Source organism: Pteronotus mesoamericanus, unplaced genomic scaffold (assembly GCF_021234165.1).
Source record: "Pteronotus mesoamericanus isolate MK-2021 breed Mesoamerican mustached bat unplaced genomic scaffold, CSHL_Meso_final contig_221, whole genome shotgun sequence".
Taxonomy (NCBI): Eukaryota; Metazoa; Chordata; class Mammalia; order Chiroptera; family Mormoopidae; genus Pteronotus; species Pteronotus mesoamericanus.
Genome location: NW_026555092.1, coordinates 6,047,700 through 6,062,872, shown reverse-complemented (window position 1 = coordinate 6,062,872; position 15,173 = coordinate 6,047,700). Strand labels below are relative to the sequence as shown.

The following is a 15,173-nucleotide window of genomic DNA, read 5'->3' as shown; positions in this document are numbered from 1 at the left end:
CCAGGGACTTGAGTGGCACTGTAAAACACCCAGCATCATTCTGGAACTCCAAGCCAGCTGGGCTGTGGGACGTTTCTGAGTAGAACCCTGACCATCTGAACATTCTAGAACCATGGAGCCAGCTGGGCCCTGCAGGGATCTGAACAGAATCCTGTGAAACACCCAATGTCCTAGAACCAGAACCAGCTGGGTCTTGGGAGTGTGGAGCTTGGGGGTTGGAACATAGCCCTGGAGGACCTAACATTCTGGAATTCTGTCGTGATCAGGGTTGAAGGGTCACCAGTATGTGACTAGACATCACTGGGAGAACGAGATCGGAAGGGGATCTTGGAAGAGGAACAGCAGCAACAGATGGCCCACAGCACCTTCTGCACATCCTGGTTGCGGAAGGCGTAGATGATGGGGTTGATCATGGAGTTGTAGGTGGCAGGGAGCAAGGTAAGATAGGTGTAGAGGGGTGGGGATTGGGCATCGCCCAGCAGGCAGTAGACGGTGAAGGGCAGCCAGCAGGCAGCAAAGGCGCCAAGCACCACAGCCAGTGTGGCAATGCCCTTTCGGGTGGCCACATAGTGGGAGGCGGGCAGAAGGTGCCGCTGGAGGGCAATCTGCTGGGCATGGCGGCAGACGATGCGGCAGATCTGGGCGTAGAGTTGCAGCATGATGCCAAACACCATGAAGAAGGCAACAGCCAGGACCACCAGATGGTTCTTGGAGAGTGGAGATACCACGCCACACGTGGCCCGGGAGTCCAAGCAGTTCCAAGCCAGCACAGGCAGCAGCCCCAGTCCCAGCGCGCCCCCCCACACTAGGGCCAGCATCACATAGGTCCGCATCACCGTTGTCTCTGAGTAGTAGGTAAGGGCATTGTACAGAGAAAGGTAGCGATCTACAGTGATGGCCAGTAGGCTGCCAATGCTGGCTGTAAAGGCCATCGCCAGGACACCAACGAGCACCAGGCTCATCTCTGCCGAGCCAATGCAGAAGACAGCAGCAAAGTGCAGGACCAGGCCCAGGCCTGCCAGCAAGTCTGCAACGGCCAGGCTGCCCACTAGCAGGAACATAGGGGCACGGAAGGCAGGAGTGCCCACAATGATGGCCACCACCAGCGCGTTCTCGCAGGACACCAGGGTGCCTGAGATGCACAGCACCACATCCCAAGCCTTGGGTGAGGGCAGCGGTGCAGCTGGGCCTGTGGCCCCCTCTGCTGAGCCCATGCTGCTCACATTCATGTTGTCTGGGCCAGTGGAGAGCCAGGCCAGGGGGCTGCCTGCACCCCACAGCATGGTACCTGTAGGAGAAAGGCCCTGTGAGAAGTTGGCAGGGTTGGGTGCTGGGTAGAGGGGTGTGCAGGAGCTGAGGTGCCTATCCGGATACTTGGTGGGCGTCCCTCCTCAGAATACCTAGCTAGGTCCCAATGTCTTGTCTTCCACTTATACCCCAGGGCTCCTTCCAGGATACCTTTGATCTCCCCGGTGCCCCCAGGCCAGCACAGGTCTCTTTTCCTGAGTATCCCTGTCCTAGGTCTCTTCATCTCCCTTCCAACTCCCTGGGTCCTGCAGGCCTCCCCTTCCCACGTGTGTCACCAAAGGAGAACCAGGTGAAGGACTACCATAAGTGGATGGGGCTAGTAAGATCCAGGAGATGCTGGGAAAGGCCAGGACTGGGGAAGGGAAACACATCTTAAGACTGAGAGCAGCTCTGCTCCCTGCCTACCAGGAAGGATGATGCCCAGTTTCTGAGGCTCGTCAGACACTTCACGATTCTCAGAACTGCTAGCCCCAGACCCCGCCTCCAGGGAGCGCGCGTGAAGCTCCCGCCAGCCCCCACCCCGCACTCCTGGGATAACCACACTTGTAATTCATCTCCCCCCGCCCCCCTGCGCCCAGCCCCAAACCCCCTCCCGCCAACACACACCCGCCCAGACTCCTGCCCCAGCCAGATCCCTCTCTCTGGCTACACCCCTGGGTCTTTGGAACAGACTCCTACTGGAAGCCTGGATTCCTGAGTTAAACCCCTCCCGCCCGGATGTTTGGATCCCTTAAGTAAAACACCCCCTCCTTCTCGGACGCCTAGGTCCCTGTCCCAGCCACCTCCCGCCAGCCCGACCTCTGATGACCACCAGTCCCTCCAGGGCCTCGGTTCCTGTAGGAGCGCTCACCCCGCGCCGGGTTACCGCTGATGGAGCTCAGCACTGGGACACTGGGTCCCACCTGCTAGCCCAGAATCTGGGTTCCAGGTTTTGACCTCCAACCCTGGCCGGCCGCTGGGAGCCTGACCGCCGGCCCAGCTCCCCAGCAACCTGCATGCCCTCCGGGACGCCTGGTGACCGCGGCGGAGACTGCTACTCACCTCTCAGGACTGGGCGCGGCCGGGCCGCGCGGAAAGCTCCCACTCAGGTCTGGGCAGCGCAGGGTGTGAGCGGACCCCGACAAGCCCCCGCGGCCGCGGGAGAAGCGGCGTGAGTCACTCCGCCTCGCCCCGCCCCCGGCCACCGGTTTGGTGACGTCAACGCCTCGGCTAACCAATGGGCACGTCGCATTGGGGCGCAGAGCGCGTCGCGCGGCATAGTAATAAGGCTTCGCACAGCCTGCTCCCCCATTCATAAAAAGCGGCCGTGGCCGCGGCCCCGCCCCTTCCGACTCGGCCCGCGCTGTCCTTGACGCGGCGCCCTCTGTGGGCCGGGGGTTTTGGGGGCAGAGGAGGGTGAGCCTTGGAAAAGTCTTAGGGAGGCTGTGGGGGATGTGGGAGGGCAACGAAAAGGAGACCCGGATAAGCTGTGGGGCAATGGGACCCTCGAGTGGCAAGGACAGACTGACGAAATTCAGGTGATGGAAATCGAGTGATGAGGCTGAATGGGTGTCCCCGGTGAAGATGACAGGGCTCTGAGGTGATGGTGACGGGAACACAAGGGAGCAGGGAGGTGGGTGGCAGTGACGATATGAACATGGTGACAGGATCTTGAGGGATGGTAGCTGAGGGACGCTGACGTAGGAAGGGAAGCCCCCAGGGCAACCATATCAGTGTGAGAGTGACTCTGTGGCAGGATGGGTTTCAGAGATCCCAGGCTGTCAGAGGTAGTGGCAAGGGGAGATGGAGTGTGCAGGTGATGGCACATCAGGCCACCATAACCCTGCCATGACCCATAGCAAGTGCTGAGGTACTGAGGCGACAAAGCTACCTAAGTGATGAGGGTTGTGGGGTCCTGGAATGAAGATACCAGGCGAATGTGGTGAGTGGGTCCCAGGGTGAGTGGGACAGGGTCTGGACTGACAGTGATCAGGCAGGTAGCTGCTGCCAGGGCAGGCGTTTGTGATGCTGAGGCAGGGATCAGCCGCTGGGTGACCTCACTCATGTCAGCCCAACAGCACCCTCACAGCACGGGAGGGCTGAGCCTGGCCAGATTTCAAAGCCTGAATTATTTACTCAAGGATCCGGAAAGCCAGCAGCGTGGCGTGGATAGGGGGGTCGCTTCCCCGAAGCAGCAGGAAAGGGAAGGCCAGGGAGAACTTGGAAGCAGAAAACCTGGCACATCAATCCCAGGGCAGGCCCCTCTCAACTCCCTGTCGCAGGCACCCTGGCAGGTAGGGCATGGAGAAGGAGCTCTGTCTTCCCCAATCCTGTCTGTCCTTAGTCCCAGATTTCTCCAGATGGGTCAGATATGGCCAGTCCTGGGGAAGAGAAGCTGGCTGCTCTTCCTCCCTGTCTCTAGCTTTGAACCTCTTTGGAATCACCCAGGCCCTGTGGAATGGGGGCTGGGGGCAGGGATCAGGTTAGGAAACTAGCAGGGGCCCAGATCCCCAGGCCCCACCCTACTTCTCCCCAAAACACAGTACCACTGCAGTCCCCACAGTTACTGTAGGGAAGGAGGAAGGAGGTGACAAGCTAGTGGCAGCGTACACAGTTAGAAGAGAGGGCCGGGCTAGGGAAGATAATATATTTTAGTTTGGATACACTGAGTTTGGGGTGCTTAGCAGGTGGAGGTGTTCAGGAGTGTAGACGGGACTCAAACCCTCATTCCTCCATGTCCTAGCAGTGTGACTTTGGGTGAGTTTCTTAGATTCTTTGTACCTGTTTCCTCATCAATAAGATAGGAATAATGTTAGTATCTACTCATAGGATTGTGGGGAGGGACCTGGCACGTTGTCAGCACTGGCTGCATGGGCTGCCGATAGTGTATCTGGCAGGAGGAGGACACCCAGGAGGCACAGGTACGCAGGTAGTAACGGAGGTTCTAGAGTAGACGACATCACTTAGGGGAGAGAGCAGGGAGTGAAGGGCCTCAGGGAACCCCAGCATGCAGGGTACAGACTGTGGATGACAGTGTTCTTGCGCCGGGACCTTTGCGCTGGCCGTTCCCGCGTCTACAGTAGAACCCTTCACTTCATTAAGGTCTCTGCGTCCAAGCTACAGCTTCCAAAGCAGGCTTCCCAGAGCTCTGTCCTAGGCGGCTCTCTCCTCCAGTGCCTGGTGTGCAGTAGATGTTCAACAAATACAGGTTGACTGGATAATTGAACTAAAAAAGCAACATCTAGAGAAAGAAGGAAAGGGAGTAGTAACACCAACGTTGTCAAGGAAGGTGGGGGTGTCAAAAAGAGGGAATGCAGGGGCATCAGTGCCCCAGGACTTAGGTATCCACTCTCTCCGCCATCAGAGCTGGGTCCCAACAGCTGTCCAGCTGGTCTCAGAAAGGGGTAAAAGCTGCTGGGATGTCGGCAGGAAAGTGTGTAATAGATTATCTTCTGCTATCCACTGCCACTCAGAATAGCAGTGGCAGTGAAAGTTTTTAAAATTTGTTCATAGTTTACTAATTATCTCATTAAAAATCTGCACAATCACCACAAAGTCACTGCAGAGTCTTTACTTCTTCTTGCACCGCCCTTGGCCTGCCCTGCAGCCCCGTCTGCCCTCACCCTGCTCTTTCATTCCATTCGCTGTTTTCTTGAGGTCTTTTTCTTTGCATACAAGCCAGGATTGCAAGCTTGTGTCCAGGCTCATTTTTCTTTACATAAACCAAGAAATCACAAATTATGTCAAAGCCATTTTTTTTTTACCACCACCAGAATGGGTTCTGATTCTAAATATAAAGATGACATCTGGTGTGGTCTTGTACATTTTGGCTAGTTTGTCCCAAATTTCTGTCTTAGGTACTATTGCCTTCCCAGGGGGAAGGACACTGAAGACCATGTTTCCACTGAAGTAGCAGGTTGGCCAGAATTTCCTGATCCTGACAGTGACTTTGTTGTTCATGGTGGAGGTCAATCCTCAGGCAGCCAGGGAGGAAAGGAGTGCAGTGATATTTCTGACCCTGAGAAACCCTGAGATCCAAGAGATGCAAGTGAGCCTGTGGATTTTCACATGCACACTCTTATGTTCCCAAACTGCCCCATATCAACAGGACAATTGAGGCCATCACCGCCAACCAGGTCTCTCTTCCCCCAAAGACTTGCTTTCTAGAGGAAGGGGCAGCCCTTCCTTCCTGCTCCTCCTCATGCCCTCTGCCCTACCTCCTTGCCTCTCCCCACCATCAACACCCTCTCCAATCCTCCCCACCTACAGAAGCCAAACCAGAGCACAGTGCTTACAACAGCCCTGCATTCCAATTTCGTAGGTGAAGCCCAGAGAAGTAGAAAGTGTTACCCCAAATAACACAGGAAGTGACAGAACTGGGACCTGACTCCAGGGCTACCTGTAATCAAGTCCAGTGTGCCTTCCCGTTGGAGCCTAGACGCCCCATCATCCCAGGACTGACAATACATGCACTTCTCTAGGTGACCACCAGATGGCTGTGAGCAATCATTTCCAGGTAAGAAATCTTTCCTGCCGGGCTGTGCAATGGGGTGTCCAATGGGCTGCGGGAGGGCCACACGCAGCTCAGGATGAATGCGGCCCAACACAAAATCACAAATTTACTTAAAACATTATGAGTTTTTTTGTGATTATGTGTCACAATATATTTAATGTGTGGCCCAAGACCACATTAAATGTGGTCTTCTTCTTCCAGTGTGGCCGAGAGATGCCAAAAGTTTGAACACCCCTGGTAGGCTCTCAAGTGGAGGTTTATGTGTGTGAGACACAGATAAGATCCACTCAGACTCCTTGTCCAAGCTCCAGAAATCTGGGCACCATCAGTGCACACATTCTTAGCACAGACCCATTCATCATTCAGCTAATATTCACCGAGAGTTCTCCCAGGCTTGGATCTGAGTGGGACAGAGAGAGAATCTGGCCCCATTCCCGCATTTCAACATCCCATAAATATTTATTGAGCAGCTGCTATTTTCCAGGCATTGTTCTAGGCACAGAAAATACAGCAATGAACAAAACTCCCTGCTTTCTTTATTTTTTTAAAAGATTTTATTTATTTTTAGAGAGAGGGGAAGGGAGGGAGAAAGAGGAAGGGAAATACTGATGTGTGAGAAATACATTGATTAGTTGCCTCTCACATAACCCCAACTGGGGACCTGGCCCACAACCCAGGCATGTGCCCTGACTGGGAATCAAACCAGTGACCTTTCAATTTGCAAGCCAGCACTCAATCCACTGAGCCACACCAGCCAGGGCAAAAAAATCCCTGCCTTCTTCATTGAGCTTCCATTCGAATGCAGAGAGATAGACACTTCAAAAATAAACCCTTGATATGTTATTGAGTGGGAGCCCTTGAGGGTCTCACAGACCAGTAAGACAGACAAACATGTACACAAACAGTCACAACATGGTACAGTATGGTTATTTAATAAACACCTACTTAGCGCTATGTGTGCAGGGAAGAAGATCAACATTGTTTCTGCCTTCATGGAATGTACAGCCTAGGAAACAAAAGAACAATTGGATACATGTTCTGAACGAAAAAGAAGGTATCATGATGCAGAATAACCAGGAGACCTCTTTTAAGCAGGGAGGCCACGGTGTGAGTCATTTAATAGAAGAGTTTCAAGGAAAAGGCACGGGAAGTGTACGGTCCCTCAGGAGGCAAAGAGTTGATGTGTTTGAGGACCAGAGAGGAGATTGGAGCCAAAGGGGTAAGGATTGAGCCCTGGGAGGAAGGCGGAGGGAAGATCATGTAAGTCGGAAAACGGTGAGATGAGAGCCACCGGTGGGCCTACGCAGGAGAGTCAGATAATCTGACTTCCATTTTCAAAGGATCACTCAGGCTGCTGAGTGGAAAACAGACTGAAGTGGGGGAGCAGAAGCGGGAGCCCTACCAGGAGGCCTGCAGTCACCCAGGCAAGAGATGGTGAGGAGGTGAGTGCTCTGCTGTGGAGGCGCAGATGGCCTCAGGTCTACCAGCTGGACAAGTGCTGCAGCAGCTCGGCCTTGCGCTGAGACAGTGACGGGGGCTTCCTGCAGGAGCTGGCCCTCTAGTGTGGTGTCACGAAGGATTAGTTTGCCAGACAGATGGAGTCAGGGGAGAAATGAGGAGCTAGGGAAATTCCTTGGCAAGGGGAATAGGGAAACTGAGACAGGTAGCTGAACACAGTGGCCAAACAACTTACAGCCAGGTGCAGATGGGCCCCAGGGCGGAAGGCCCCAGTGCCCGGCAGCGGGCAAAACTGCGAAAACAAGGGCCTCACCCCCAGGGTAACCTCTTCTCCCCTCGCCTTTCCTGCCTGGAGGTAACATCCAGGCCTCAGTTGTGTTTCAGCTCCAGGTTCAGAAAAGCAGCAAAACCAGGGGGGTGATGCCAGAACCAAGTGCAATGACTAAAGACCCCCTGCCCTGTCACTGACCAATCAGTGGAGACCACGACCCCAAGAAGGGCGCACCTGGAGGACTGACGACTGTTCTACTGAAACCCTTCCCTGAGACCTCTTCTAAGATTTCTGCCTGCAAGAAAGAGATAAAAGCCTCAAGATAAAAGACCCAGCGTGCATGCTCTCCCTCTGAGGAGCAGCTGGCGCCATTTCCTTTCCCTTCTTCTTCCCCCGTCTCCTTGCCCCCCAGGCACACATCTCCTAAACTCTAAGGCAATGGGCAGCTGGCAGCTTGTCCCAGGCTAATCCTGCGAATGTGTCCCCAAAACCCCCTTTTCTCTGACTTCCCAGTGAGCTAAGGCAGGCCAGCCAAGTCTTTCCTGTTACTCCCTCTATGCTAAGCCCTTCCTTGTTTCACTGCACCCAACTTCAATAAACACATCCTCCTAGTCACCTGGACTCGTGTTGTGAAATCTTTCCTTCATGAAGTCAAGAACCCACGCACTATAGTTGGCCCTAGGCAGACCTGCTCAGGGCCAGGCCCCTGTCTGGTAACAGAAAGAGGGCCCTCCAGTTTACAGAGCAGCTATAGGATCGAGGCAAGGAGGTAGAAAAGGCAAGGTGTATTAGAGGGGAGGCTGTTATATCTTCTTGGAGGGTAGGAAGGTGTTGGGGTGAGCCCAGGACATGCTGGAGAGACTTATAGAGCCAGGAGACAGAGGGTTGTGGAGGCCTACCCATTCTTTATTAACATGGTTTTAGTAGAGCCCTGCACTATGAGGGCCAACTTGGGGAAGGGCCTGGAGGCTGAGAGGCAGTGAGGCCAGCAAAGAGAAGACAAGGGAGTAGGTCCGAGGAGATACGCACAGGCAGAATCTGCAGGATTTTAATTTGGGGGGCAACGGGAAGGGGTGAGGATGAGCCCCTGGTTTCCAATTGGGAGGCTCAGGGAATGAAGGGGCCTTCCTAGGTGGGGGAGACGGACCAGGCAGGATGTGGAGGTGCCCAGGAAGCAGATGGGCCAAAAGAAGGCATAATAAGAGGGGGGAGTAGCCTCTGGCCTCATTGGATCCTAGGCTATATCCTGCCGCCCACAAAGCTTTTATTTATGATTTTTAGAGAGAGGGGAAGAGAAGGAGAAGGAGAGGGAGAGAAATATCAATGTGCTAGAGAAACATCGGTCAGTTCCCTCTGATATGCCCCCAGCTGGGGACCTGGCTTGCAATCCAGGCATGTGCCCTGACTGGGAATCAAACTGGCAACGTTTTGATTTGTGCGATGATGCTCAACCCACTGAGTCACACCATTCAGGGGATGATGTTACTTCTGAAATCTGCAATTTGGAGATAAAACCCATACCTAGAGGGTAGTGTGGACATTAGAGGAGAAGCTGCAAGTTAAAAGCTCTTAGTAGAATGTACATTCTGCTCACAGTAAGGGGTCAATAGTTGTTAACTATGTATTTTTAGTTGCAGGTGTGGCAGCTGGGGAGAGAGCACTAGACTGGAGATGGAGAGATAGTTATTGGCTTTCAAATGGGAACCGATGGCAGAGGAATGACCGAGCTGACCCCAGGAGAGATGGAATAGGTCTCAGGACTGAACTGGGCCATTAGCGACGAAGATGGGGAAGGAGGAAAAGGAGAAACCGAGGGGGAAGAAAGGGAGGGGAAGAAGAGAGAAGGAGGGGGAAAGAGGAAGAGGAGGCACCCTCTAAGGAACCTGAGAAGTGATTGTAATGGGAGAAGAACCAGAAGAGGTGGGCGCCAGGGCGGTTGTCAAGGCAGGAGGGAAAGCTGTGAAAAGTTTCAGTTGCCCCAGTAACAATGAGACTGGTGACTTGATCAGAAGATGTGGGTTGGAGGCAGACATGGTGGGCTGAGGGACAAAAGAGAGGAGGGTGCAGAGATTGAAGCCAGGTGGGGGGCCAGAGCTGAGGGGCCAGCTGTAGCTGGTCAGCAGTCCTGGGGCCTGGTTGGAGGGTGCACTCGACAAGGCCCCGCCTGTGCCAAGCCCAGGGGGCAGGAAAGTGACCTTGCTCCAAATCCATATTTTGCCATTAACTCTGTGACCTCTAACTAGTCATTCATCTTTTCTGAGCCTCAGTTTCCTCACCGGTGAAGTAGGGATAACTCGCTGCTCAGCATTTTCTATGGAACTGCCGCTGGGGGGTTCCCAGGTACCAGGTGCGCAACTGGTCCTGGACCCCGCCCCCTTTTGTCAGAGCCCCGCCCCAGACCGCCGGACCCAGCCCCACCTGACCGCACCCAGTAACCACGCCCTACCTGGCCCCACCCCGGACCGTCAAGCCCGGCCCCTTCGGGTTGCGCCACTAGCCCCGCCCACCTTTGCCCCCGCCCACCTTGCCCCGCCCCCGTCGGTCAGTCTCGTTCCCATACCCTGGCGGAGCCGAGTCCAGAAGGGACGCGGGACACAAGCTCTCCGCCGACCCCCAGACCCCGCCCCCGCGCCCATGGCCTTGCCGGGACCCCAAGCCTTACGGGCCGCGCTCTGTGGCGGCTGTTGCTGCCTCCTCCTGTGTGCCCAGCTCGTTGTGGCTGGTAATGCTGGCCAGGGTCTGGTTAGGAGCGGGGCAGGTGAAGAGTGCCCCTCCCCCAGTCGCCTGTCCAGGAGCAGGCGGCTGGGAGGGGTAATGGGGGAGTAGAAGAGGACTTTCCATACGTGTGCGGGGCTCCAGGGGTGGGTAAAGGCGGCTCTGGCTGTGTAGAGCCCAGTGTATGTATATAGTAAGGAGCCTCAGGTGTGTCCGGGGGCGGCAGCCTCAAATGTAACTGAAGAACCCCAGGTACATGCTAAGGGAAAGGACGCTGGGGTGAATGTCAGGGAGGTTTAAATGTGTGTTGTCATGTTTGTGGAAACTCCAGGTGTGCAGTGGGGATTAGGGGATCCAGGTGAGTGTATGTGTGTGCAGAGGGAGAGAGCCACAGCAGTGGGGAAGGGAAGCTGCAGTTGTATTCAAGGAGTTGCTCCCCCGCCCCCTACCAGGGAAAGGAGCCCGAGGCTTTGGGCGGGGAGCCCTGCTCCAAATGAACATCTGGCCAGCTGTCCAAGGGACCTGTAAAGAGCTGAAGCTCTGTGAGCATTGTGTGGAGGGGGACAGAGCACACAACCTCTCTGGCTGCGTGTGGGAGCAATGTCGGCCCGAGGAGCCAGGTATGGAGTTTGGCCCTCCCCAAGCTGAGTGCCTCGGTTCTGAACCCCAGGACCTTGGCCCCTCTCCCCAAATCTCTCCCTTGCACCTTCTCCCACTAGGACACTGTGTGGACCAAACTGAGGTGGTCAAGGAAGGTTGCTCTGTCTACAACCACTCAGAGTCATGTCCAGGTAAGGGGGCTCCCGCTAGCCTAATCCAAGTTGTGGGGAGGGGACTGAGGTGTCCCCAGCCAAAGCCTCCCCTCCAGGAGGAATCTGTCTCTCTCTCTCTTTCGGGGAGAGGGCCGTACCTGGGTCCAGTTTCAGTTCTGCCTTTAGCTCACCCAGAACTCTCTTCCCCTCTCTGGCCTGTTTCCTCCTCTGTAAATTGGTACAGGTGGAGGATACAGGATGGGGGTGGGGGGGGTGGGGGGAAAGGGGGCGTTAGCTCCTCTAATGTAAAGTGTAGTGAGGACTTTGGAAGTTCAGAAAGAAACAGGGGAGGGCTTTCTGGAGGAGGTGGCATCAGAGGTGACTTTTAAAGGTTGCGAGGGAGAGAGGGCACATCTGGTGAAAGGAACTGCGTTGAAGAAAGGCTTGAAAGTATGTTGGGTGGGTCTGAACCTGGGACAGAGGATCTGATCTGAGTCAGACATCCAGCTGTTGGCCCGGGCTGGGGTCTCGATGGGAGTCAAGGGGTGGGAGAGCTGGCTTCTTATGGGTTCCCTGTCTTTTTAGCTGCCCACCACCACCCCACCTATGAACCAAAGACAATCACAACAGGTAGGTACTACCTGGGGGAACTGGCCAGTGGTAGGACTAGACAGAGCTGAGCTGAGCCACTGGCATGCTCTGTGACCTCAGACCTGTGACTTCTCCCTCTGAGCCTGTTTCCACGTCTATAAAATGGATTGGATACCAACTCTCATTGTTGTTGTGAGAATTTTGTGAAAGGGTGTATAGCACCTAGTTCAGTGTCTGATACAAGGAAGGTGATCAAGAAATGATGGGTTCTAATCCCCTCTTCCCAACACCATTTCTGAGAGCTCGGAGTGACCCACTCAAGGACCTGTGCTTGGTGCCGATGGTGTGTGGCTCAGGTTGCCAGTGAGGTGTCCACTGTGACCACCTGCTGGTCCAGGGAGGGCCACAAAGCAGATTCCCAGCAGACCAGGCAAGAACCCCACCCCTTGGCCCCCACTGCCCCTCAGGGCCTGGAGTTCAGCAGGCTTGGCAGAGATGGCTAAAGAGGCTCTTGGTTAATTAAAGCCAGAAACGTGATCTGAGAGGCTGAATTATTGATAGTTCGGCTCCCTCCAGCTCAAGCCCCAGATCGGTCTTGGGCAGCTCATTTCTTCCCTCTTCCACTCCTCCCCCTCAGAAAGCATTGCCTGAGCTGCGGCTGGAACCACCCTTTGCCCTTCATGTTCTCAGAACTCCTTACACAAGCTCCAGTCCCTGGGAGGTGGACCCAGGTCCCAGCTGGGGCCCTGTCCACTGCTCCAGAATGATCTCCCACCAGCAGCCCCGCCCCGCCCTGGGCACTGGGCCCAAGGCCTGAAATCGAATCCCTGGTGAGAGTTGATGGCTAACGTGGCACAGCTGGGAGCCACCCAGGCACAGTCTGACAACCATGGGCCCTAAGGCAGGGCAGGGGAAGGAATTAGGGGACGCTGCGTGAGTCTGGCTCTGTCCTAGCTGAGAGGTGACTCTGGACAGGTCTGGCCCTTAGGGCCCCATTTCTTCCTCTGACACACATCATCTGGTCTCCACTTACCCACTCCCCGAGGCAGACCAGAGTGTGTGCCTCCGCTCCTTCCTCTGTAAGTAAGGGCTCTGACGTGGGTAGCTCCAGGGTCTTAGGAATCCTGCTAGGGAGCCACATCATCTGTATCTGGGTTTTGAACCCTGAGACCCAAGGTCTAAAGGAGCCTGGATGCCTGAGGTCTGGGTCCCTCCTCGTGCTCTCAGGCCAGTGTGAGAGAGGGAGTCTGGAAGGGAGCTCAGTCGCCATCCGGTCTGTGTGGTCAGGAGGCCCAGAGAGGGCATGAGAAGCATCGAGCCACAGAGCAATTCAGGAGCAGAGGCAGGGTGGGAGCCAAGGCCCTGCCCTGCCCAGCTGGGCACTGTCCCTCCCACCAGGCACCTCCCAGCTGCCCACAGGACCCCACTGAACTTTTGAGCCTGCTGTTCTGGGCTCCCATAGTGAGGACTGGGGCCTCCAGGTGACCTGTGTAGGTTGCTGGGGTGGGTCTGCAATCCAGGCCCTCGGTGGCCCGTTATGACTCCGCCCTGCAGGGAGCCCGCACACCCCTGAAGCCCACAACCCTGGCTTCGATGGGGCCAGCTTCGTCGGAGGCATCGTGCTGGTGCTGTGCCTACAGGCAGTGGCCTTCTTCGTCTTGCGCTTCCTCAAGGCCAAGGACAGCACCTACCAGACACTGTGAGTACCTGACCAGCCAGCAGAGACTGGCTCACTTTCCCCACCCCAATCCTGCCCCTCCAGTCCCCTTAAGTGACAGTGGGCTGTCTTCTCAGTGCGGTGGCCCTAAGGGTGATGCCTCCCCGCTCAGGGTCCCTCACGTGAGCCATACCTCTTCCTCCTCCCCCCGTTGTGGGATTCTTTCTGCCAGGTATTGGCTGGGACTGGAACTCAGCTGGGCCTGGTGTCTAAGAGCCCAGCTGAGCCCACTTGTCTTTGTCCCCTCATGCTGCCAGCAGGGAGGAGAACCAGTAGGTGGTAGCCCAGGCGAGACTTTGGTCTGCGGCTCCGTGGCCTTGGGCAGGACCTTGGCTGTGTGTGCGGTTTGGTTTTCCTCTGAGAAGGGGAGCTGCTCGGAGGTCCCCGTGTGCCGTGTGTGCTGTGGGGCGGGTCACTGCAGCCTCCATTGAAGTGTTTGCTCTTCCAGCTGCCACCTGTTCTCTGGGGGTGGGGTCCCCAGCCTGGCTGAGGCAAGGCCACCGCCCTGAGTGCCCTCTGCCTGCCTCTGCAGAATCGGACCCCCTCGGGCCTGGGCTCCACACTGAGGGGGAGGAGAACGAAGAGCCTGCCCCCTTGACCCCCTGTGGGCGCTGGGGATGGGAAAATCTTTGGCGCCGAGTAGTCTCAGTGTCCAATACCTGCCATCCCCTCCTGTCCTGGTACATGCAGCCGAGAGCGTCCTCCAACTCCCCCTGTCTTATCTGTCATCCCTGTGGGCCCCCTGTGGGCCCCCTGCTTGGCATTGGGTCTGTGCCTGCCTCTTCCCACAGACCTGGCTTGGGCGTCGCCCTCGAATAAAGGAACTCTCTCCAGCGCTGTGCTTGTGTCCTGTGTCATGGGCTGTGTGTGGATTTGGATGGGGTGGGGATATGGCCACTGTCCCCTCCTTAATGGGAATTCAGCCTTGGACTGGTGATGTCATTTTTTACAAAATCCTCATCTGCTATACGAGGCTAACCTCCTCCCCCGCCCCTGTACAGCGGCGCCCTGTACGGAGGCTCAGGAAGCTGACTGTGCTTGCTCACGGTCATGTAGCAGGATGGGGCAGGGCTGGGGCCTGAATCTAGGTTTTTCTGGCTCCAAAGTGAAAAGGACTTTAGAACCGCCGTGCAGAGGCGTCTTTCAGGCTCTCTCAGCTCCTGAAGTTATGTCTCTGCCCCTGCGTCGATGTGGAGACACCCCTGTAATTCTCCACCCTTCGGGCCCTCCCGGGAAGCCCTGCCCATGCCCTCCTCCCACCCTTCACTGCCCCCGCCCCCCGCCTGCCGCATCCCTGGGCCCAGAAGTCTTCTCTAACTAATAACGTCTCCCACTGAGGGCAGCATGTGCCGGAAACCGGACATGTGGCTAAGGGTCTGATAATAATCCCAGGACTGTCGTAGGAAGCTGAGAGGCAACAGAGAGAATAATGGCTGAGAGTTCAGCCTGTGGAACCTGACCACTCTGTGTGAACTAGAGCAAGTTATTTAATAGCTCCAGGCCTCAGTTTCCTAATCTGTAAAGTGGGGTAACAGCAGTCTCCATCTCAGTGGGGTGTGGGGAAGGTCCAGAGCAGGTGCATGTGCTCCGTCTGCTTCATGGCAGGGTGCCCCCCCCACTTCAAGATGTGCGCCTACAGCTGAGCCTTCTGGAGAAGTCTCCAGGCCTGGCTGCCCTGCAGGCTCTTCAGTTGCCGCTGGAAGTCCATGGGTAGTTCCGGCTACTCCTTGGCCTCACAGAGAGCTCACCTGCCTACAGGTCACGCCATCGTCGACAAAATGCCAAACAGTCCACCTCTCCCCCGCGCCCATACTTTCATCAATGCCCACCATCCTCTCAGACATCCTCCCCTTGAGCCACCCCTCCAGC

At 56.0% G+C, this 15,173-nt stretch overlaps 2 protein-coding genes across 2 annotated transcripts; one reads left to right on the top strand and one right to left on the bottom strand.

Annotated features, from left to right (window-relative positions):
- Positions 1-290: 290 nt before the first annotated feature.
- Positions 291-1,283, bottom strand: GPR3 (G protein-coupled receptor 3). Its single transcript, XM_054571504.1, has one exon. The coding sequence runs from the start codon at positions 1,281-1,283 to the stop codon at positions 291-293; it is 993 nt and encodes a 330-aa protein (XP_054427479.1).
- An 8,880-nt stretch (positions 1,284-10,163) lies between these two features.
- CD164L2 (CD164 molecule like 2) lies at positions 10,164-13,290 on the top strand. Its single transcript, XM_054571502.1, has 5 exons — positions 10,164-10,251; positions 10,697-10,864; positions 10,964-11,035; positions 11,582-11,626; positions 13,142-13,290. The coding sequence occupies exons 1-5, from the start codon at positions 10,164-10,166 to the stop codon at positions 13,288-13,290; spliced, it is 522 nt and encodes a 173-aa protein (XP_054427477.1).
- The last annotated feature ends 1,883 nt before the right edge of the window (positions 13,291-15,173 follow it).